Source organism: Thalassophryne amazonica, chromosome 2 (genome assembly GCF_902500255.1).
Source record: "Thalassophryne amazonica chromosome 2, fThaAma1.1, whole genome shotgun sequence".
NCBI classification, from domain to species: Eukaryota; Metazoa; Chordata; class Actinopteri; order Batrachoidiformes; family Batrachoididae; genus Thalassophryne; species Thalassophryne amazonica.
In genome coordinates, this window is record NC_047104.1 from 226,401 (window position 1) to 249,395 (window position 22,995).

At 41.6% G+C, this 22,995-nt stretch overlaps 1 protein-coding gene across 4 annotated transcripts in view; it reads left to right on the forward strand.

Moving 5' to 3' along the window:
* The window catches only part of LOC117521509 (cyclic nucleotide-gated cation channel beta-1-like), a 167,311-nt gene that overhangs the window by 12,925 nt on the left and 131,391 nt on the right, over positions 1-22,995 (forward strand). For 3 of the 4 annotated variants that reach the window (XM_034182848.1, XM_034182826.1, XM_034182833.1), the window contains exons 2-4: positions 11,426-11,546; positions 19,914-19,953; positions 20,033-20,084. In XM_034182848.1, coding sequence (XP_034038739.1) covers positions 11,427-11,546; positions 19,914-19,953; positions 20,033-20,084 — 212 coding nt within the window. In that variant the 5' untranslated portion in view covers position 11,426. The remainder of the gene's footprint in view (positions 1-11,425; positions 11,547-19,913; positions 19,954-20,032; positions 20,085-22,995) is intronic. The other variant, XM_034182840.1, reaches the window with a different exon arrangement.

A 22,995-nucleotide genomic window follows, 5' to 3' on the forward strand; every position in this document is an offset into this window, starting at 1 on the left:
TAAAACGATAAACCACCCAAAAATGTATCAGAAGTAACAGATAACCGATAAATTCCAGTATTGTCACCGGTACACTTGCAAATACTAACAAGCTGATTTTGAGTTTAACATCACGATCACTTCTGAAAGCATCAAAGGCAACGACAGACCCAAACAATGAGTCAGCACTTCTGTCTTTGAGCGTCCTTCCCCCTGCTGGAAGCTCCAGTTTACTGCAAGGATCTCAGCACAAACACAGCTGAGAGGAGCCACAAAGCTCAACTCTCTACTCAATCACAATGCTGCCGTCAGGCCGAGGTCTATGAAAATAAAGCAGTGCTGAGTTATGGTTTGGTGTATAAATAAAATGAAAACTGATAGAATAACTCATTTCACCTGAAAAAATAATAGTCCTGAGATTATCCAAAAACTGGGTCCCAGTCTGTACACAGCTGTGCTGTGAGAGCTCCTTTCTCCCACCAAATCTTGGCGATACTGTAAGCCACAAAGAAATAAATTAAAATATTGTTAAAATTAGTCCGTTTTTGTGTCGAGTGGGCTTCTTCTTCTTCTTTCGGATCCAATGGCAGACAGCACCAGGTAAGGTGCATTTACTGCCACCTACTGGGCTGGTGAGTGAATGCTGAAATTTTACAAAACCTTAACTCCTGGCAGCCATAGTCATTTGTTTAGATGCGATGAAGTAATCCAGTGTTCTTTAGATATTTAAATAATTCTTTTTGCACAGTGTGTGATGGGTTTTGCAGCAGATTTCCAAGGGACAACACTGTGATGTCCAAAGTGAACCTGAACTACACTACCCCCAATGTGCTTCCTGCATCAGCTGGCCAATCACATTTTGTGTTTAATGATGACGTCATCAGCAAGCAACAGCCAGTCTGCCATAAATAAACACACAACAGCCAGACTAAAATGTTTGATTTTAGGGTTTACAAACGTTTTTGACCATTAGCTTCAATAATCTGCTATCGGATTATCTGAACTGTGCCTATCACTGGAGGCGTCATATCCAAACAGTTTAAATTTTCACCGATCATGACAGGGCTGAGCGGAGGTGAGGCACAGAGGCTGGACACAAATGCAGGCTCACAACAGGACGTATGATTAAAGGATGGTTTAATTCAGGCCATGATTTGGTAACAAGAAGGCAGTCCGTGGAGCAAAAGTACCAGGCAGGGACAAGACAGAGGACGTGGTCAAAAACAACCAGGGTCAGTACACAAGCGAACAGAGTTATCAGAGCTGAGGCAAAAAGCAGGATCCGGTACACAGAGCAGAGTCACAAACATGGCTTGGCATAAACAGGACGAGACAAAATGCTGATAAGTGAATGAAATCAACAAACGAGCAGGGAGGAAGTGAACTGAAGCAGTTTAAATAAGAACAGGTGGTAATAGGATAATGAGGTGCAAGTGGTGGAGGAAGGGCCTGGAAGGGGGTGTGGTCAGGTGAAAACTAAGAGGGAAAAGAGATGCAAAAAGGCAGTGACAAATGGGCAAGTAAACGACAGACGAATGGGACGTGGCCAACAGTGATGAGAAAGTGCAGGTGCAGAAAGAGAGCGCCATGATCAGAAGAAGACCGTCATAAAAATGAAACTGGACATGACAACTTAGAGACCTGAGAGAAGTGCAGACGAAGACAGAATGACAGGCAGGTGCAAGTGAGCAGTGAAGAGATTACAAACATGACAACTAAAGATCATACAAAGAAAACATGAACACGAATCTCAATCAATCAATCAACATTTATTTATAAAGCGCTTTACAGCACCGACTGGTGTCCAAAGTGCTTAACATTAAAAACACAAATTTACAAAAATAAAACATATAAAATAAAATTTTAAAACAACACATAAAAAATAACATAAAAATAACAGAACATGTCACCTCCCCACTAAGTGTTAAAAGCCAGTTTAAATAAATAAGTCTTTAACTTAGATTTAAAAAGTGCTCGGTCAGGAATAGTACGTAACTCAAGAGGTAGCTCATTCCACAGTCTGGGGCCAGATACCGCGAAAGCATGATCACCCCAGCGTTTATATCTTGACCTTGGAACATCTAAGTAAAGCTGGCCAGACGCCCTTAATGTCCTACTGTAGGTGCGCAAAGTTAAAATTTCAGACAAGTAGGGAGGTGCAAGGCCAAAATAGCTTTAAAAACAAACATTAAAATTTTAAAATCAATTCTAAAACGAACTGGAAACCAGTGGAGTGAGTACAGGACAGGCGTAATATGCTCACATCTAAAAGTGTCTGTTAAAAGACGAGCAGCAGCATTCTGCACCAACTGGAGACGTGCAAGAGACGACTGATTAATGCCCGAATAAAGTGCATTACAATAATCAAGTCTGGAGCTGATGAAAGCATGAATGGCCGTCTCAAGATCATGTCTACTGAGAAAGTGCTTTATTTTAGCCAAAAGGCGAAGTTGGAAAAAACTAGCTTTGACAACAGAATTTATCTGTTGATCGAACCTCAAACAGCTGTCAAATATCACAAACAAATTCTTGACAGCTGGTTTTACATAGTTAGCCAGGGCACCAAAATTTGGTGTTACCACATTTGGTATGCCAGAGCGCTCAAACACCGTGATCTCAGTTTTACCATCATTCAGGTAAAGGAAGTTTTGGGACAGCCACTGCTTTACATCACGGATACAATTAAATAATGAAGACAAAGCATCACTCCCATTAGTCCTCACAGGCAGATAGATTTGCAGATCATCTGCATAACAATGAAAGGACAGGTTGTGCTGGGTTATAATTGACCCCAATGGCAGAATGTACAAAGAAAATAGAATTGGCCCAAGGACAGAACCCTGCGGCACTCCACAAGACAGAGGAACAGTTGATGAGGAGAGGTCCCCAATCATGACAGAAAAGCTCCTTTCAGCCAAATATGATCTAAACCACTTAAGTGCAGTACCATGAATGCCAATAAAATGTTCCAACCGGGAAACAAGTACTGTGTGATCCACAGTATCAAAGGCTGCTGTGAGGTCCAACAGAACCAGCACAGCAGGATTCCCTGCATCCACCGATACAGTAATATCATTATGAACTTTTAAAAGTGCTGACTCAGTGCTGTGTCGCGATCTAAACCCAGATTGGAATTTTTCAAGGATGAGATTGTCTTCTAAAAATGATTGTAACTGTAAAAAGACAACCTTTTCTAAAACCTTAGATAGAAATGGCAGATGAGACACAGGTCTAAAATTGGAAATTAATTAAAATTAAAATTGAATCTAAACTTGAACAGGACTGAAAAGCAAACCAGAAGATGATAAACAGAATAATAGGAAATTAAACACTATGACAAAACTAAACCGGAACAGACAGACAAAAACTATAATAAAAACAGAAACTAAGTGATAACAAAACCTGACATCACAGTACTACATATAACAGAAAAGAGAACAGTAAAAATAGGCAAACAGTAACTAAATGATAAACCATGAAAACACAGACTGATAGAACAAAACAAGAATGGAACTGAAACATGGCCAAAGTCTAACAGTAACAAAGAAAGAAAGTAACAAAGCAAAAATAAAACATAGAATGATGAAAATAACAATTAATAAAACAAAACCGGGGCACAAAGAGATGCACTAATGGAACCTAGAACAGGGCGGGGCATGACAGATCATTAAATTTATAGGATCATTGAAAGTGAATTGAAGTACCTACAAGTATATCAGTAGCAAAAATGGTGTAAGTAGTTCTTCGTTGCCAGATTAAGAGCAGCAAGCATTCTTCATTGCACAGTGCATCATGGAAAACATGTACAGTGCGTATCAGTGAATCACTCAAAAGTTAAAAAATAACAATGAACTAAAACAATAAAAATTGGTAGAAGAAGGAAAATTAATACACAGAATATATCCTCAACCTAAAAGTTCATGGCCTCTAAAAAAATTAAAAAAGCCTATATGTGTTAACACTTAGCAGCACATTTTATTTATTGCTGCGTTTACACATAACGACAGCACGTCACGACTGCCACAAAGTACACATTCTTGGCCGCTGATCATGAATGTGATGATTCGGGGCAGAGACATCAAGTGTCCTCAGGAACTGCTGCAACCTGTTACCACTCATTACGATTAATGGCACGTGTTGCTGGAGATTTATCAGGAACCATTATGCACAGTCAAGAATAATGTTCCGCATTTCAATGCATCATTAAGTTCTGTCATGTTGTGAATGAGGCGACTTGTCTCCACACACACTCCCATATTCATCCAACCGTCAGTTGCTGAACAAAGTTTTCTCCTCAAAATTCATATTAATCCACAGCAGAACTTTGTGATTGCGTGCTTAGTTGGGCTCTGTGCCATGGAGTGGCGCAGAGAACAGGAGACTGAGAGCCAGATGTGTGGCTTCATGCGGCTCTCGTCTTGTGCGTTTTCCCAAACATCATGCACATGCAGCAGGTGAGGACCACTGAAATGAGAATTGTAGTCGACTTGGCATCACTGTCCTCCTTCAGCATATTGCAGCAATGAAACTGAATGCGGTGCAGCAGGGATTAATTGTGTGCACGCCTCTTACTCTGCCGGACTGGAGGAGGTGCAGAGATGTCTGGCTGCACGTGTCTCCTCTTGCTCCTCTGGCTCAGACTCATTCTCCCACTCATCGGTCACAACAGCAGGAGGAGCTTCAGCAGGACCTGTGGAACGACACTTGGCCCACTTTGCATCACTGTTCCTCTTCAGCATACTGCATCACACTGTGCGCACGTGACAGAAAACTGATTTGTCGTGCGCGCAGAGAAATGTGACACTGCGTTACAAGTCGTGTCAAAACTTGACAGTTTCCGTGTCACTTTGTAATAACTAACGCATGACAGTTTGGGCTCCAAGAACCATCACAGGAACCATTACGAACGTTGTCACTTTCTATTAAGGATCACTACTCATCAAGACGGATCAACACGCTCAGTTGCGACCTCCACGACAGGAGGCGAAATGAGGGTGGTACGTGACATTCAAGAATATCACGCACCAACACACACTATTAAGAAACCTATTCAGATGTGTTAAGTCACACTAAGAATGTCAGGAATGTGTCACATATGACAAAAATGACATTCGGAACACGTCTTGCTTATGTGTAAATGCACCATTAGGCAGTAAACATATATTGGTCTTCATCCTCTTCTTCCAGGTCATCTTCTTCCACTTCTGCTGTCTCAGGAAGGGAGACTGAAGGTCTGGTTTTGTTAGGAGAGTGCTGTGACATTTGTTAGGGGTGAGGGGCCCCCAATTTGTTATCTAAGGTAGTAGTGATGCATTTCAGAGACAAATGTCTTATACAATGGACCAGTACAGTTACTGCTACAGAAATTAGAATCAAAGCTACCAGTCCTTTCCACTTGCTGAAATGTTGGTAAAACCAGTCAACTATTGGGTTATTGATTGCTGAATTTTCAGCCAATTCCTCAGAGAGTGTCTTTAGTCCAGTCAGGGCTCTGGTTACAGAGCCGTAAGGTGCAGTATTGTTTTAAGATAAATGCACAGCACTCTTCAGCCAAACATGTGGCAGACATCCCCCTTTTGGCTATGATGAAGTCCAAAGCCAATCTGTTTTGGTAATCCATCAATGTAGCTTCTAGTTGTTAATGAGGTCCAGTCATGGCATCTCTGGTCAGATTCACAAATCAACAAATCTGCTGGGAACACCATCAAGGAAAAACTTAAACTACTTGATTTTCTCTGGCACACCATTGGGGTACATAAAAATCACAAATCTCCTTGGAACACTATCAAGGAAAAGCTAAAACTAGATTTCCCCCGGCACACCCTCGGGGTACATAAAAATCACAAATCTCCTTGGAACACCATCAAGGAAAAGCTAAAACTACTTGATTTCACCCAGCACACCATCAGGATACATTAAAAAAAAAAAAAAAAAATCACATTTCTATTCTATGGTCTATTTGAAGAGTTTCAGTCAGGGTTTAGAATTCATCATAGTACAGAAACAGCATTAGTGAAGGTTACAAATGATCTTCTTATGGCCTCAGACAGTGGACTCATCTCTGTGCTTGTTCTGTTAGACCTCAGTGCTGCTTTTGATACTGTTGACCATAAAATTTTATTACAGAGATTAGAGCATGCCATAGGTATTAAAGGCACTGCGCTGCGGTGGTTTGAATCATATTTATCTAATAGATTACAATTTGTTCATGTAAATGGGGAATCTTCTTCACAGACTGAGGTTGATTATAGAGTTCCACAAGGTTCTGTGCTAGGACCAATTTTATTCACTTTATACATGCTTCCCTTAGGCAGTATTATTAGACGGCATTGTTTAAATTTTCATTGTTATGCAGATGATACCCAGCTTTATCTATCCATGAAGCCAGAGGCCACACACCAATTAGCTAAACTGCAGGATTGTCTTACAGACATAAAGACATGGATGACCTCTAATTTCCTGCTTTTAAACTCAGATAAAACTGAAGTTATTGTACTTGGCCCCACAAATCTTAGAAACATGGTGTCTAACCAGATCCTTACTCTGGATGGCATTACCCTGACCTCTAGTAATACTGTGAGGAATCTTGGAGTCATTTTTGATCAGGATATGTCATTCAAAGCGCATATTAAACAAATATGTAGGACTGCTTTTTTGCTTTTACGCAACATCTCTAAAATTAGAAAGGTCTTGTCTCAGAGTGATGCTGAAAAACTAATTCATGCATTTATTTCCTCTAGGCTGGACTATTGTAATTCATTATTATCAGGTTGTCCTAAAAGTTCCCTGAAAAGCCTTCAGTTAATTCAAAATGCTGCAGCTAGAGTACTGGCGGGGACTAGAAGGAGAGAGCATATCTCACCCATATTGGCCTCTCTTCATTGGCTTCCTGTTAATTCTAGAATAGAATTTAAAATTCTTCTTCTTACTTATAAGGTTTTGAATAATCAGGTTCCATCTTATCTTAGGGACCTCATAGTACCATATCACCCCAATAGAGCGCTTCGCTCTCAGACTGCAGGCTTACTTGGATCAGGGCTGGATCAGGTGACCCTGAACCATCCCTTAGTTATGCTGCTATAGACTTAGACTGCTGGGGGGTTCCCATGATGCACTGAGTGTTTCTTTCTATTTTTGCTCTGTATGCACCACTCTGCATTTAATCATTAGTGATTGATCTCTGCTCCCCTCCACAGCATGTCTTTTTCCTGGTTCTCTCCCTCAGCCCCAACCAGTCCCAGCAGAAGACTGCCCCTCCCTGAGCCTGGTTCTGCTGGAGGTTTCTTCCTGTTAAAAGGGAGTTTTTCCTTCCCACTGTCGCCAAGTGCTTGCTCACAGGGGGTCGTTTTGACCGTTGGGGTTTTTACGTAATTATTGTATGGCCTTGCATTACAATATAAAGCGCCTTGGGGCAACTGTTTGTTGTGATTTGGCGCTATATAAATCAAATTCATTGACTGATTGAACACTACTGTATATCCCACAGAAGACAGGTAGGCTAATGCATGTTTTTTCTGTCCTTGTAATAAAACAGCCTTTTCCAAATCTGCACAAATATAATGAAAGGGACAGCAGTTATTTTTAGCATTTGGGTAATTAATTTGCCATAGATGTGCTAACAACCATTGGAAAGTCAGGGGAGATTGGGTCAAGCCATTTGATTTTCTTGCAGCAGAAGTAAGCTGTCCTGCTCCTGTCCTGCTCCTGTCCTGTGTCTCCTCACAGCAGCCACATGCTACTCCGTGTCCCCTCCCTCCCGTTCTCCCTCCCACATGGACTGTGTGTCCTGTAGGGGGAGATGAGCAGAGCTGTGGCTGCTTGTTTTGTTATTTTGCCACCAAAACCAGTGTGGGTTTATCGTGTCTTTCCCTGTTAAACTGTGAAGTTTATATGTCCTCAGTGCTGATATTAGCAAGTTTCCTGCGTGCACGTTAAGATAGCTTTCGAGCTCACCTCTCTTCTCAAAGAATTTGGTTAGCAGCTGTTTTCCCTCATTTAGTTTTCTTTTTTCTCTTCTTTTTTGAAATCCAAACTTTGATTTTTTTAGTAAAGACATGTCTTATTTCAGCCTAAAAACCTCTCGTCATGCTGTCAGATCCCGTTTGGGATGTGTGTGTGTGTGTGTGTGTGTGTGTGTGTGTGTGTGTGTGTGTGTGTGTGTGTGTGTGTGTGTGTGTGTGTGTGTGTGTGTGTGTGTGTGTGTGCGTGGCAGTGTGCCGCCTGTGCCCCTGGACTAAACCATTGTAAAACTGTGCAGGAGTGGAAGGGCCCTCAGAGATCTTTCAATATTATTGTTAGAGCAGAATTATATTTCGCAACATTTATACATTCATTCTAATTATATTCTTTTACAACATGAATTGTATGGACATTAATAACATGCAACACAAAAATGTATTTAATGCCAGTTTTTTGTGGGCCCCCTCCCATGCTTTGGGCCCTGGGTACATAGTACCCTTTTTCATTTATCATTATGAATTTTTACTAAAGATTTATATCCTGTTAGGCAAGAGCTGATTAAATTTTCATGGTCATGGGTTAAAGGTTAAAGTCAGGAAAATCTCTTTTCTTTCATATTTAAGAGATAGTATCTTTCATCAACTGACAAAGTTTGATCCACATCTGATCCAGTTTGTCAGACTCAGTGGTGCAAAGCGGTAGGACACAATTGCAGGATTCAGACATGAGATCAACAGGGTTTAATGACAGTTCAGTACACAAAATGGCTGGCTGTTACAAGTATCCAAAGCATTAGGCAGAGAACAGGGTCCAAAAAACAGGCAGAAAGGTCAATAAACGTGGGTAAGCAAAAACAGGACTAGACACTCCGAGGAAATGCTCAAAAGTCACAACAATCTCATGAGTAGGTGAAGGAAAAGGTACAACTAATAAAGGAGTGATTAGGAGTAAATGCAAGACAGGTGTGGTGGAAGGATCAGGAACTTTTTTTTTTTGCCAGCTTGCACTCGGCCACACTTTTCTCTTCTCCCTCCCTCCTTATCTTTCCTGCTTCTGTGGCGTGTTGTCTGTGAGGCTGCAGCTTTGCTCTTCTGGAAAATGGCAAAAATGGATCTGTTAAAGTGGTCTCTGAACGCAATTGACACTATTTTTTCTACAAGACATTCGGGGGCAGAGGACCCGACCTGTCCTGCCGGGACGCATGTGATGGGTTATGTGATGGACTCGTGGAGGAGATGGCAGGTCATGTGCCTTTACATGCTTTCTGGGGAGGACGTCGAAGATGTGTACATATTCGGCTTGGTGGTGACCGGCTTTCTGATGTGTGGAGCGGGCACTATGCTGGTTTACCGGAAAATCAAGAAAGTGGAAGCAGCTTTGATTGGTCCTTCCAGGCTGCCCTACATGAGTGATTCGATTGGAAAGGTAGTGGCTGCGCAGTCGGCAGGGGTTAACCGCGCATTGGAAAACATCTCGAGCAGAATTGCAGCCCTGGAAACCTGCTCTGACCGTCTGTGAAAACCACATTCTACATTGAGATGCATTGAGAGCCTCTTTGTTCTCAGAACTGTGGAATCTTTCAGGCGTCTGCTAATCTGGCTATTCATTTGGCTTCCCTAAATACAGCTGCACTTCAAGGTCGCTGTGATAAAACCTCCTCAGAAGATCAACACTTAAGCCTCGCTCCCTGGTCTTCCCCCCTCCCCTCAGCTTCTCCAGCTCTGACGTTGACTGTGTTCAGCTCACGACTGCTCAGGACTGCGCAGGGCTGCCCCCTCCCCCTCCAGGATTGTCGGACAAGGCCGTTGACGGCGCCAAACAGGCTGCCTCCGGAGTGTTCTGATAAACTGGACCTTTTCAAATCTCGGTTGTCGTCCTGTGTCCTTGTTTTTGTCTGTGTGATTATTGTTTTTCTGTGCTGATGGGGATTTTTTTCCTCATTGCCGCTGTGTAATGCAGCGGCTATGAGGGTTTTTTTTTCTCCTTTTCCCTCGTGTTTTGCTTTCATATATATGTTTTATGTACCGGGCCGGCCTATGTGTTGTGTGTTGTGTGTTGTTTGTTATGAGTCGGTGTTGGTTTGCTCAGCCCTGCTGTTGACCAAGGCAGGGATGTACATCTGGAGCTGGTCCCCGGGCGCCTAAAGGCGACTTCTGCTCCTACTGGCAATTAGGATGGGTTAAATGCAGTAAACACATTTCATTGTGCAGGGAACATGTTCTTCTGTGCATATGACAATAACATTTCTTTGAATCCTTGAATCCTTGAACTGGGTGTGGCAAGCAGGAGAGAGGACAGTAGGGAAATGCCTAACACCAGACAAGAGAAATCCCTAACACTAAACCCAATCATGAACAAAAAGACAGCAAATACAACAAGAAAAAAACCTGAACAAACCCCACAAGTCCAATCATGACTTAGATTACAGATTTTGTGGCCCTTTAAATTTAACATTGAAACCTCCATTTAATGTATATTTTACATAATATTTTAATCAAACATGCCACAATCACTCTCATATTTGACAGTGAGGTGCAGAAGAGCACTCACTATCACCTGACAAAGTTTGATCCGGATCTGATACAGATTGTGGATTTTGTGGACATTTGAATTGAATACTGAAAGCCCATTTGGTGTACATTTTGCATTATCTAAATCAAAAGTGCCTCAGTCACTCTCATTTTTCTGTTATGGATTGACCTGCACTACCAAAATTGGATGGAGGTTCCAATTTCATGCCTGTTTTTCTTCCAGTTATCAGTCAGAAACCAAATGCCAAAAAGCAAGGACAAACTGCATAGCAGAGATAACCAACGTTCTGTGAAAATGATCTGAAAAAGAATTCAGAAAACAAAAAAAGTTGAAAAACAAAAAACCTGACATCATAAAAAAACTTGATTCAAGTGCATGAAATAAAATACATACTCCTGACAATTGATCACATCTAATTTAACTTATGAAAAGACACTTCTAACAGGACTTTGACCTTGAAAAATCTTTCCTAGGTAAAATGTTTGTGGAACTGGAAACTAGCGGAGCAGCACGGTGGCTTAGTAGTTAGTACTGTTGCCTCGCAGCAAGGTGGTCATAGGATTGATTCCCACCTGTGGCTTTTCTGTGTAGAGTTTGCATGTTCTCCCCGTGTTTGTGTGGGTTCCCTCCAGGTGCTCCGGCTTCCTCCCACATCCAATACACGCAGGTTAGGTGGATTGGAAACTTTAAGTTGTACGTAGGTGTGAATGTGTTTGTTTGTCTGTACATGACCCTGCGACAAACAGGCGTCCTGTCCAGGGTGGACTCCGTCTCGCGATTAATGACTGCTAGCATAGGCTCCAGCCCCCCGTGACCTGTAACTGGAGTAAGCAGCTGAAGATGAGTGAGTGAGTGGAAAGTAGTGTTGGCGGAGGTTTGCGCTCTATGAGCGTGGTGCTCTAGTTATAGGACACTTTCCAGGAGTAAAGGCATATTTGTGTGTTTTATGTTTTAGGATGTTGAGCTGGGTGGTGAAAGTCGTTCCTCAGCCGGCTGAACTTCAGTCCAAAAACCCTGAAGAACAAACAGAGAAACCAGCCACCGTCCCACCTGCTGCTTCAGCTCCTGTGAGTCCTGCTTCTCTTCATGAGGTTTAATTTTTAAATTGTAACTTAATTACCAACATTAAACCAAAGTACGCACAGTTGTAGGGCTGAAACGATTAGTTGAGTAACTCGAATAATTCAGTTACAAAAAATGTTTGAAGCAAATTCTGTGCCTCGAAGCTTCATTGAATGTTGTAGTACATACAAGGTCTGTGAGAAAAGTAACGGACCTTTTTATTTTTTTCAAAAACTATATGGATTTGAATCACGTGCGATTACATCAGACAAGCTTGAACCCTCATGGGCATGTGAGAGTTTTTTCACGCCTGTCGGTTACGTCATTCGCCTGTGGGCAGGCTTTGAGTGAGGAGTGGTCCACCCCTCCTGTCGGAATCCCTTTGTCTGAGAACTTTTTGAGAGACTGGCGCTTTGCTTGATCAAAATTTTTTCAGAACCTGTGAGGCACATCGAAGTGGACACCATTCGAGAAATTCAGCTGGTTTTCGGTGAAAATTTGAACGGCTGATGAGAGATTATGGAGTGTTACTGTCACTTTAAGGACTTCCCATGGAGCAGGACATCATGCCGCGCTCTGAGGCGCCGTCGTCAGCCTGTTTCGAGCTGAAAACCTCCAAATTTAAGCCTCTGTTGACCCAGGATGTCGTGAGAGAACAGAGAACTTTCAGAAGAGGTTCAGCAGTTTATCCGGACATTCCACTGTTAAAGGAGATTTTGTAATGAAAGACGTGCGGACGGATTTGCACGTCGGCATGGCAGCCGGCGCGGTGCCAGTAAGTGACAGTAACACTCCATAATCTCTCATCAGCCGTTAAAATTTTCACTGAAAACCAGCTGAGTTTCTCGAATGGTGTCCACTTCGATGTGCCTCACAGGTTCTAAAAAAATTTTGATCAAGCAAAGCGCCAGTCTCTCAGGAAGTTGTCAGACAAAGGGATTCCGATGGGAGGGGTGGACCACTCCTCACTCAAAGCCTGCCCACAGGCGAATGACGTGTGAGAGGCTGGGCAAGTCACAGCTCCGTCCCCGGCTACACTGACAAACAGTTTCTAAAAGAGCCGCTTAGCAAAAGTCCACTCTCTCTTCTGTGTTTTGCTGACTGGCACTGAGTGTTTCACTTTTTAATTTTGGCTTTTTTGGGCAACACACAATGCTTCATAAACACGGTAACTTAAATAAAACAATAATAATAATAATAAGTGACTGTGAGGCATAGGGTTAGGCATGTTCAACCTCGAGCTGAAATGCATCTACTGAATCACAGCGAAAAAAACCAAAAAAAATTCAAAAAACCACACAGAGACCCAGTCCCAGGCTCAGGGAGGGGCAGTCTTCTGCTGGGACTGGTTGGGGCTGAGGGAGAGAACCAGGAGAAAGACATGCTGTGGAGGGGAGCAGAGATCGATCACTAATGACTAAATGCAGAGTGGTGCATACAGAGCAAAAAGAGAAAGAAACACTCAGTGCATCATGGGAACCCCCCAGCACTCTATGTCTATAGCAGCATAACTAAGGGATGGTTCAGGGTCACCTGATCCAGCCCTAACTATAAGCTTTAGCAAAAAGGAAAGTTTTAAGCCTAATCTTAAAAGTAGAGAGGGTGTCTGTCTCCCTGATCTGAATTGGGAGCTGGTTCCACAGGAGAGGAGCCTGAAAGCTGAAGGCTCTGCCTCCCATTCTACTCTTACAAACCCTAGGAACTACAAGTAAGCCTGCAGTCTGAGAGCGAAGCGCTCTATTGGGGTGATATGGTACTATGAGGTCCCTAAGATAAGATGGGACCTGATTATTCAAAACCTTATAAGTAAGAAGAAGAATTTTAAATTCTATTCTGGAATTAACAGGGAGCCAATGAAGAGAGGCCAATATGGGTGAAATATGCTCTCTCCTTCTAGTCCCTGTTAGCACTCTAGCTGCAGCATTTTGAATTAACTGAAGGCTTTTCAGGGAACTTTTAGGACAACCTGATAATAATGAATTACAATAGTCCAGCCTAGAGGAAATAAGTGCATGAATTAGTTTTTCAGCATCACTCTGAGATTAATAAGCTGGAGTGGAAGATTGCTGCTAATCCTCCTCCTCGACCTGTGCTTCGAGCATTCTGACAGTTAATGTGACTCGGGGGTGTTGACTCATTTAAACTAACATATTCAACCTGCTGTAACCAGGTTTCTGTAAGGCAGAATAAATCAATATGTTGATCAATTATTATATAATTTACTAACAGGGACTTAGAAGAGAGAGACCTAATATTTAATAAACCACATTTAACTGTTTTAGTCTGTGGTGCAGTTGAAGGTGCTATATTGTTTTTTCTTTTTGAATTTTTATGCTTAAATACATTTTACTGGTTGTTGGTGGTCTGGGAGCAGGCACCATCTCTATGGGGATGGGGTATTGGGGGGATGGCAGGGGGAGAGAAGCTGCAGAGAAGTGTGTAAGACTACAACTCTGCTTCCTGGTCCCAACCCCAGATAGTCACGATTTGGAGGGTTTAATAAAAATGGCCAGATTTCTAGAGATGAGAGCTGCTCCATCCAAAGTGGGATGGATGCCATCTCTCCTAACAAGACCAGGTTTTTCCCAGAAGCTTTGCCAATTATCTATGAAGCCCACCTCATTTTTTGGACACCACTCAGACAGCCAGCAATTCAAGGAGAACATGCGGCTAAACATGTCACTCCCGGTCCGATTGGGGAGGGGCCCAGAGAAAACTACAGAGTCCGACATTGTTTTTGCAAAGTTACACACCGATTCAACATTAATTTTAGTGACTTCCGATTGGCGTAACCGGGTGTCATTACTGCCGACGTTAATTACAATCTTACCAAATTTACGCTTAGCCTTAGCCAGCAGTTTCAAATTTCCTTCAATATCGCCTGCTCTGGCCCCCACAAGACATTTGACTATGGTTGCTGGTGTCGCTAACTTCACATTTCTCAAAACAGAGTCGCCAATAACCAGAGTTTGTTCCTTGACAGGTGTGTCACCGAGAGGGGAAAAACGGTTAGAAATGTGAACGGGTTGGTGGTGTACAGGGGGCTTCTGTTTAGAACTACACTTCTTCCTCACAGTCACCCAGCCGGCCTGCTTTCTCGGCTGCTCGGGATCTGCTGGGGGACAGCTAACGGCGGCTAAGCTACCTTGGTCCGCACCAACTACAGGGGCCTGGCTAGCTGTAGGATTTTCCAAGGTGCGGAGCTGAGTCTCCAATTCGCCCAGCCTGGCCTCCAAAGCTACGAACCATCTACAATTATTACAAGTACCGTTACTGCTAAAGGAGGCCGAGTAATAACTAAACATTTCACACCCAGTGCAAAAAAAGTGCGGGAGAGACAGGAGAAGCCGCCATGCTAAACCGGCTAAGAGCTAATAGCTGCGCTAAGCTAGCGGATTCCTAAAAACACACAAAGTGAATAATGTGAAAATAATGCTCCTCCACGTCGAAAGGCGTCAGTTGAGGTGGCTTGGGCATCTTTTCTGGATGCCCCCTGGACGCCTCGCTGGAGAGGTGGTCCGGGCATGTCCCACTGGGAGGAGGCCCCGGGGAAGACCCAGGACACGCTGGAGGGACTACATCTCTCGGCTGGCTTGGGAATGCCTTGGGGTTCCCCTGGAGTAGCTGGAGGAGGTGTGTGTGTGGATCAGGAGGCCTGGGCGGCTTTGCTTGAGCTGCTGCCCCCGCGACCCGACTCCGGATAAAGCGGAAGAAAATGGATGGATGGATGGATAATTTAGAGGTGATTCAGCAGAGAGAGTCCTTTAGTTAAGGCACGTGAAGATTACACCGTGAAATAAATTGTTATCTAGATCAATCTAACTACACAGATTAAACAGCTAACAGATACAGCAAAACACCACTCTGCTCCGGAACAGGAAGTGATACAATACCGCAGTGAGAGCCAACCACCAGTAGAGGTCAGTAGAGGGGTGTTCACAATAATAGTAGCATCTGCTGTTGACGCTACAAACTCAAAACTATTATGTTCAAACTGCTTTTTTTAGCAATCCTGTGAATCACTAAACTAGTATTTGTTCATTGTAGATGAACAGCCTATAATTTTTTTGCACCTGCGTATAACTTTCCCCTCTCCAATCAACTTTTTAATCAAACTACGCTGTTCTTCTGAACAATGTCTTGAACGTCCCATTTTCCTCAGGCTTTCAAAGAGAAAAGCATGTTCAACAGGTGCTGGCTTTATCCTGAAATAGGGGACACCTGATTCACACCTGTTTTTTCCACAAAATTGACAAACTCACTGACTGAATGTCACACTACTATTATAGTGAACAGCCCCTTTTCTACTTTTTTTTTAAATAATAGCCCAATTTCATAGCCTTAAGAGTGTGCATATCATGAATGCTTGGTCTTGTTGGATTTGTGAGAATCTACTGAATCTACTGGTACCTTGTTTCCCATGTAACAATAAGAAATATACTCAAAACCTGGATTAATCTTTTTAGTCACATAGCACTACTATTATTCTGAACACGACTGTACAACAAACCTGACCCTGATATGAACACACCACCACACAAAGGAGAGCCCAGCATGCTCATGTACGACTTTTATTGACAAGTTTTGGTCCACTTACAAATAGAAATATTGTCATGTAATGCAACAAGGTTTGATTACTGGTCCAGAACCAAAGGACTGGACTACAGGTGTGCAAAGCCCTGGCTAGTTATACAACTCTTTCCTGCACCTTAAAGCTTTGTTTTACAGAATAGTGCAATTTTTTCACAAATTTTTATTCAAATTTCAAATTTCCCCTTTTATCATGGCCTGAAACTCACTGGTATTCTTCCATCTTCAGACAAAACCTCTTCAAAAACGTTTGTGGAAATTTGATTTGAAGTAGTCCAATTATAAAAGGAACAAACACGTGGGGGACGATCTTGTTGTCAGACATAATGATTCTATTTTATAGCTTAAAAAAAATGAAGTCATTATCTCCAACAACGTCCTTCACCCATGTGTTTGTTGCTTTTATACTTGAACTGTTCGGGGAAAAAAGTACAAAATGAATGAATCAAATCTTTGTATCTTACTTATCATTTATGACAATACTATCTTCTTGGGTTTGATTTTAATCACGATACAAAGTGAACTACTATAAATGCTTTAAGATGAACTCAGGAACTATTCAGGTTTGACTTTATTTGAATATTAATAAAGATGAGTATTAATAAAGGTTTTTTTTCAAATAAGTTATCCACAGTAAGGTAAATCTGTGTGAGCAAGCATGCATGAAGAAGACTGGTGAGGGAAGCCACCAAGACACTCATGACAAATCTGAAGACGTTACAGGCTTCAGTGGCTGTGATTGGAGAAACATTTGACTGTTGCTTCACCAGTTAGCTTTGTGGTGAAGCGGAACAGGTAAACATTTTCTAAAACAGGCTCCCATCTCCTGGGTGTCTTCAAGCAAACCTCTCTTAGATTTCATACCACGTAACCACCTTGTATCTTGTAACAGAGAACTGTGTGGCTTCAGTGAAAGACTGGATGTCCAGCAACTTGATACTTTTAAATTCAGTCAGAGACCGAGATGATGGCCATTGGTCCAGCAAGACACAGACATCAGTTTGAACAGCTGATGTTCAACGTAGACTCGTGTGTTATAGTACGTCAAGGTGATAAGGTGAGGAACCATGAGGTGACCTTTGATCCCACACTGTCCTTTGAGCTACACATTCGAGAAGTCACAACGACTGCTTTCTTCCACCTTCTGTTGTGGTGACTTTGGACCGGGGTCCTTGGTCACCCGATGCAAGTCTAAGTATTTAGCTGCATTCAGTTCCTCAAAAAGATCTTCTTAAAGGTGTTCAAAAAATCATGCATCAGACGTCAGAGAACAAGACAACAAAGTCTTTATTTTCGGCAATAAAGGAGAGCAGGTTAAGGTTAAACCAGAAGAGCTCTAAACTAACATGGGCAAGTGTCTGTCTTTTGTACTGTTTTGGGGTTGAGTTTCCCTCCTCTCAGACAGTCCTGTAGCCTTTGTACTATTACCCTTTAAAAGATCTGTTTTTGGTCAGTTTTTACTCTGGGACTTCCCAGATCTCAGTCACGGGACTGTCCCTGTTCACAGCATGGTCTGTACATGTAAAGTATTTTTTAATGCTTTATGGTTTCACATATTCCTAATCCTAATTCCTAATGGATTTCATTCAGTGCACTGGAGAGTGCAACACTTTCATATGAGGCTTTCTGAATAGTACTTCATGCAGTGAAAGAGTACGAGGGCTGTCAATAAAGTATAGGTCCTTTTTATTTTTTTCAAAACTATATGGATTTCATTCATATGTTTTTACGTCAGACATGCTTGAACCCTTGTGCGCATGCGCGAGTTTTTCCACGCCTGTCGGTGACGTCATTCGCCTGTGAGCACTCCTTGTGGGAGGAGTCGTCCAGCCCCTCGTCGGAATTCCTTTGTCTGAGAAGTTGCTGAGAGACTGGCGCTTTGTTTGATCAAAATTTTTTCTAAACCTGTGAGACACATCGAAGTGGACACGGTTCGAAAAATTAAGCTGGTTTTCGGTGAAAATTTTAACGGCTGATGAGAGATTTTGAGGTGATACTGTCGCTTTAAGGACTTCCCACGGAGCGAGACGTCGTGCAGCACTCCCAGGCGGCGGCGTCAGCCTGTTTCAAGCTGAAAACCTCCACATTTCAGGCTCTATTGATCCAGGACATCGTGAGAGAACAAAGAAGTTTCAGGAGAAGTCGGTTTCAGCATTTTATCCGGATATTCCACTGTTAAAAGAGATTTTTTTAATGAAAGACATGCGGACTGGTCCGCGCGTCGGGACGCAGCCGGCGCGGTGCGGCGGCACAGGAAAAACACCTCCGTGTTGATAACCATTTGTAAAATCAGGGCGGCTTTTGATGGCTTTCAGTGGAGTGAGTATATGAGAAATTGTTTAACAGCTGGACATGTTCCAACTTGTCCTTAAGGCTTCCAACAGAGGTGTTTTTCCTGTGGCGGAGCGTCACGCTGGCTGCGAGCCGACGCTGCAATCCGCCCACACGTCTTTCATTAAAAAAATCTCCTTTAACAGTGGAATATCCGGATAAAATCTGGAGGGTTAGGGTTAGAGTCATTTTTGATCAGGATATGTCATTCAATGCGCATATTAAACAAATATTTAGGACTGCTTTTTTGCATTTGCGCAATATCTCTAAAATTAGAAAGGTCTTGTCTCAGAGTGATGCTGAAAAACTAATTCATGCATTTATTTCCTCTAGGCTGACTATTGTAATTCATTATTATCAGGTTGTCCTAAAAGTTCTCTGAAAAGCCTTCAGTTAATTCAAAATGCTTCAGCTAGAGTACTGACGGGGACTAGAAGGAGAGAGCATATCTCACCCATATTGGCCTCTCTTCATTGGCTTCCTGTTAATTCTAGAATAGAATTTAAAATTCTTCTTCTTACTTATAAGGTTTTGAATAATCAGGTCCCATCTTATCTTAGGGACCTCATAGTACCATATCACCCCAATAGAGCGCTTCACTCTCAGACTGCAGGTGACTCTGAACCATCCCTTAGTTATGCTGCTATAAACTTAGACTGCTGGGGGGTTCCCATGATGCACTGAGTGTTTCTTTCTCTTTTTGCTCTGTATGCACCACTCTGCATTTAATCATTAGTGATCGATCTCTCTGCTCCCCTCCACAGCATGTCTTTTTCCTGGTTCTCTCCCTCAGCCCCAACCAGTCCCAGCAGAAGACTGCCCCTCCCTGAGCCTGGTTCTGCTGGAGGTTTCTTCCTGTTAAAAGGGAGTTTTTCCTTCCCACTGTCGCCAAGTGCTTGCTCACAGGGGGTCGTTTTGACAGTTGGGATTTTTCCGTAATTATTGCCTTGCCTTACAATATAAAGCGCTTCGGGGCAACTGTTTGTTGTGATTTAGCGCTATATAAGTAAAACTGATTTGAGTTGATTTGATTGAACAATGCCATGGAAGAGGAAGAGCACAGATAAGATTGATGAGGCGAGACATTCGTGCATGATGAGCAAGAAGGAAAGGACTATTTGTCTGATTCGTCTTATGCTATGTGATGAGGCAAGACATTATTTCATCAGTGTATAATGAACGACCAGCAATAGACTTACTGACTGTCTTATACTATCAAATGATGTCATTGAATGGACTTTGGAACACCTTGGGACTGTATATAAGTGGCATGAAAACTGCATGTACTCTTATTTGTCTTCACATCTACACTCTGCATGACATCTACCTTTAAAGCTTTAAATAACAAAAGATCTTAGAAACTGAAACCTGTTTCCCCTGGTGTCTCATTTGTTGTCTGTCAGAGTTTTTAGGTAATTTTCCTAACAATTTCACTACCAGCTGGTTTGTGTTTTGAACAGGAGAAAAAAGTGACTTTTCAAGATGAGCTAAAATGTGAAGGTAAGTGTTGTCATGTGTTGAGAACATGATGTGGCTCAGGCGGCTGTTCTTCAGGCTAACATTATTGTGTGATTGACAGCAGCCAAACCTGACAAAATCAAACAGGATCAACCTGCTGCAGAAGAGAGCAGGCAAGTTATGATCACAACCGCAACACGGCATGAACCACATTATGGCATAAACTGTAACATGGCATGAAACATACAACAGTATGAACCACATCACACTGCACAAAGTTTCTGCTGTGAGTCAAGCTTGAAAATTGGAGAAAATGCTTCCCAACAGCAGTGGTGGGCACAGTTCCGCTAATCCGCTAACCGCAAATTATCAAAGATAAAGTTTTCATTATCAGATTAGCTTTTCAGATAACTTTGAAAACCATCAGCGGACCAATTAGCTTCCAAAAAATTTAGGTCCGATATTTTTTAGACTGTTAACGTACAGGGCACCACCTATTTAAAGCATAGGTACTTTAATTTAAACATTCATTAATTTATCAGTCTCAAATTAATCATTCAGTCTCAATTTAATTAATCAGTCGAGTCTGAAAGTCTGAATTATACGATACGATAGACAAAGGGTTTCCTTCTGAACACAGAATGAACCACAGCAGAAATATTTACATTTTATTTACAATTATACAAGAAATGAACAGTTTACTGGCATTTTGAGTGGACAGTGATTAAGTTAATTTATGGAAACAATTTGCTTACTCGTGAGACATTGAAGGAAAGAGAGATGAAGCTTGAAGTCTTTAAGTCAATACATTTGATTAGAATTTAATGATGAAATTTGAAGTCAATTATTATTAAGAAAATTATTAAACAAACACATGAATATGTTGAAAAAGAAGCTACTTTGCATCCATTGACAACAAAACCCTTTTTCTGGAGCCTTTAACTGGGTCATTTAACTGGACCATTGAAGAGATGGTTCAGATTGACCGTCCGTCCGTCGTTGATATTTTAGGCTCTTTGCAGCGTGCGCTCACTTGGGTCAGGGGTTAAACCAGCGGCCTCCCCAGGCGATCCCAAAGGCTTCGTGTCGGCTGGTTTTACCAACAGGATGACTGCTTGCAGTCAGGTCGTCAGCTTGCTGGACCCCAGAGGTGGAAGGCATTTGTTGAAAATGAGTTCTGGTAGCTTTTAAAAAGTTTGTTGGACACAGATTAAAAGTCTTTGTGAATTTAGAAATAAAGTTAAAACTTTAAGAGCAGTGTTGTACAGTACAGAAAAGGAAGGTTGCTTTTCTGTAAATTCTTCCAGCCTGGGGCAGTTCAGATTCTGACGTGAAGCATTTATAATGTCATGTAATTCATAGTGACCGTAATTTAACTGATAAACAAGCAAGGGCTCCTTTGAACCTCTGAGTCACAGTTCTGATATGGTGTGGGGCCCAAAGTGTGGAGGCCCACAGGGGTGGTGTCCAAAGCTTATCTCCAGATAGACCCAGGAATTTCAGAGTTAGGAGTGAAAACAACAGTCTCTGTCCTCATTTCAAAATCTCAAGTTTTTGTTGAGAAAGCATTAATGTATTTATTTAATTAGGCGAATCAAGGCCACGCATTACAGATTAAACACATAAAAAGTGACAACTGCATTTAAATGTTACTGAAATAATTAGTTTAAATGTAGCAATGATGTTAATTCAACAGAAAAGGACTGCTTTTTTTTGTAACTGTTTTACTGTTTTTACAGAATTATTCTGGCAACCCAAGGTGTCAGTTTGGGTTTTTTTTTTTTTTTTTTTTTACCTGTAAAAACAGATTACAATAGTGCACCACTAATTATGGCTATATTTTAATTATATATGTTATTTAACTTGTTTGTTTGTTTTTGTTTTTGGGTGGGGGAATTTTACACTTTAGCAGTGAGAATAATTTATTTAATTTCTTAGATTTGACTCAATTGCACATGGGAACTCTGCTCAATGGGCTTACCAATGCTGGCTGGTGTGTAAACAATCAATAGCGGACAATGGAATCGATGTAAGTTTTTCACTTTCACTACTGTTTTGTTTTTTTAATGCCTCAGAAATGTGAGGCAGTGGGTTTTGCCAACAAAGTGAGAAATAATATTAAAATCCATCATGAAACCCCAAGATGCATCACATCGATCATGATCACTACCACTGGTGGGCACAGCTAACCAAAAAGTTAGCTTCGGTAACCGTTAATCCGCTAACTGAAGAGTTAATTTTTATAAAGCTAAACCAATAAACGTCTAAAAAATTTAGCAGAAGTTACAGATAAAAGCTAAATCAATAACTTTCAGTATTGATTTCAGTACACTGGCAGGCAGCTACTGACAACAAGTCAGCACTTCTGTCTCAGATCGGCCTTCTTTCAACAAAAGACACCTGGTGAGCAGAGAGAAAAGAAAGAAAAAGAGGAAGAAAGGAAAAAAAGATAATTTATTTTTAACACCATACAGACCTACCGGCATATTACTGGAGTCATGCACAGGTATACAGTTTTGACTTATGGTTAAAATTTTAAACAAACTAATTCCGGACAACTTATTGAAGTTAACGTCACATCTGTCATTTTCCAAAGTGAAAATATCAGCTATATGTTTTAGTTTTAAAGTAATGCACTAATTTTGAAGGTTTTAGCGCATCAGTGGTTGGCTGGTCAGTATAACACACAACAAGTTACTGAAATGTTACATGTATTGGGTTTTTCAAATAAATCTGTATGTGTAAATATGTCATTTTTTTCATTTGTAAAAAAAGGCAATTTCAAAACTAAAAATTCTATTTGTGATTCAGCACTTTTAGCAAATGTGTAGCTGCTCACACTGCCATGAACACTGCCATCTACTGGATCTACACAGCAGTGAGGATCCAGTAGATGGCAGTCCTGCTTCTGCTAATTTGGTTTTTATATCGCTCCCGGGTGATATTATCCAAACCCTATGAATAATTGAAGGCCACACTAAGGTCCCCACAATAGAAATATAAGGAAATTCAAACAAATAATTACTTAAATCTGGAATTCAACAGCAAATACCACTCGCACATACACAATTTATCTCTATGGTA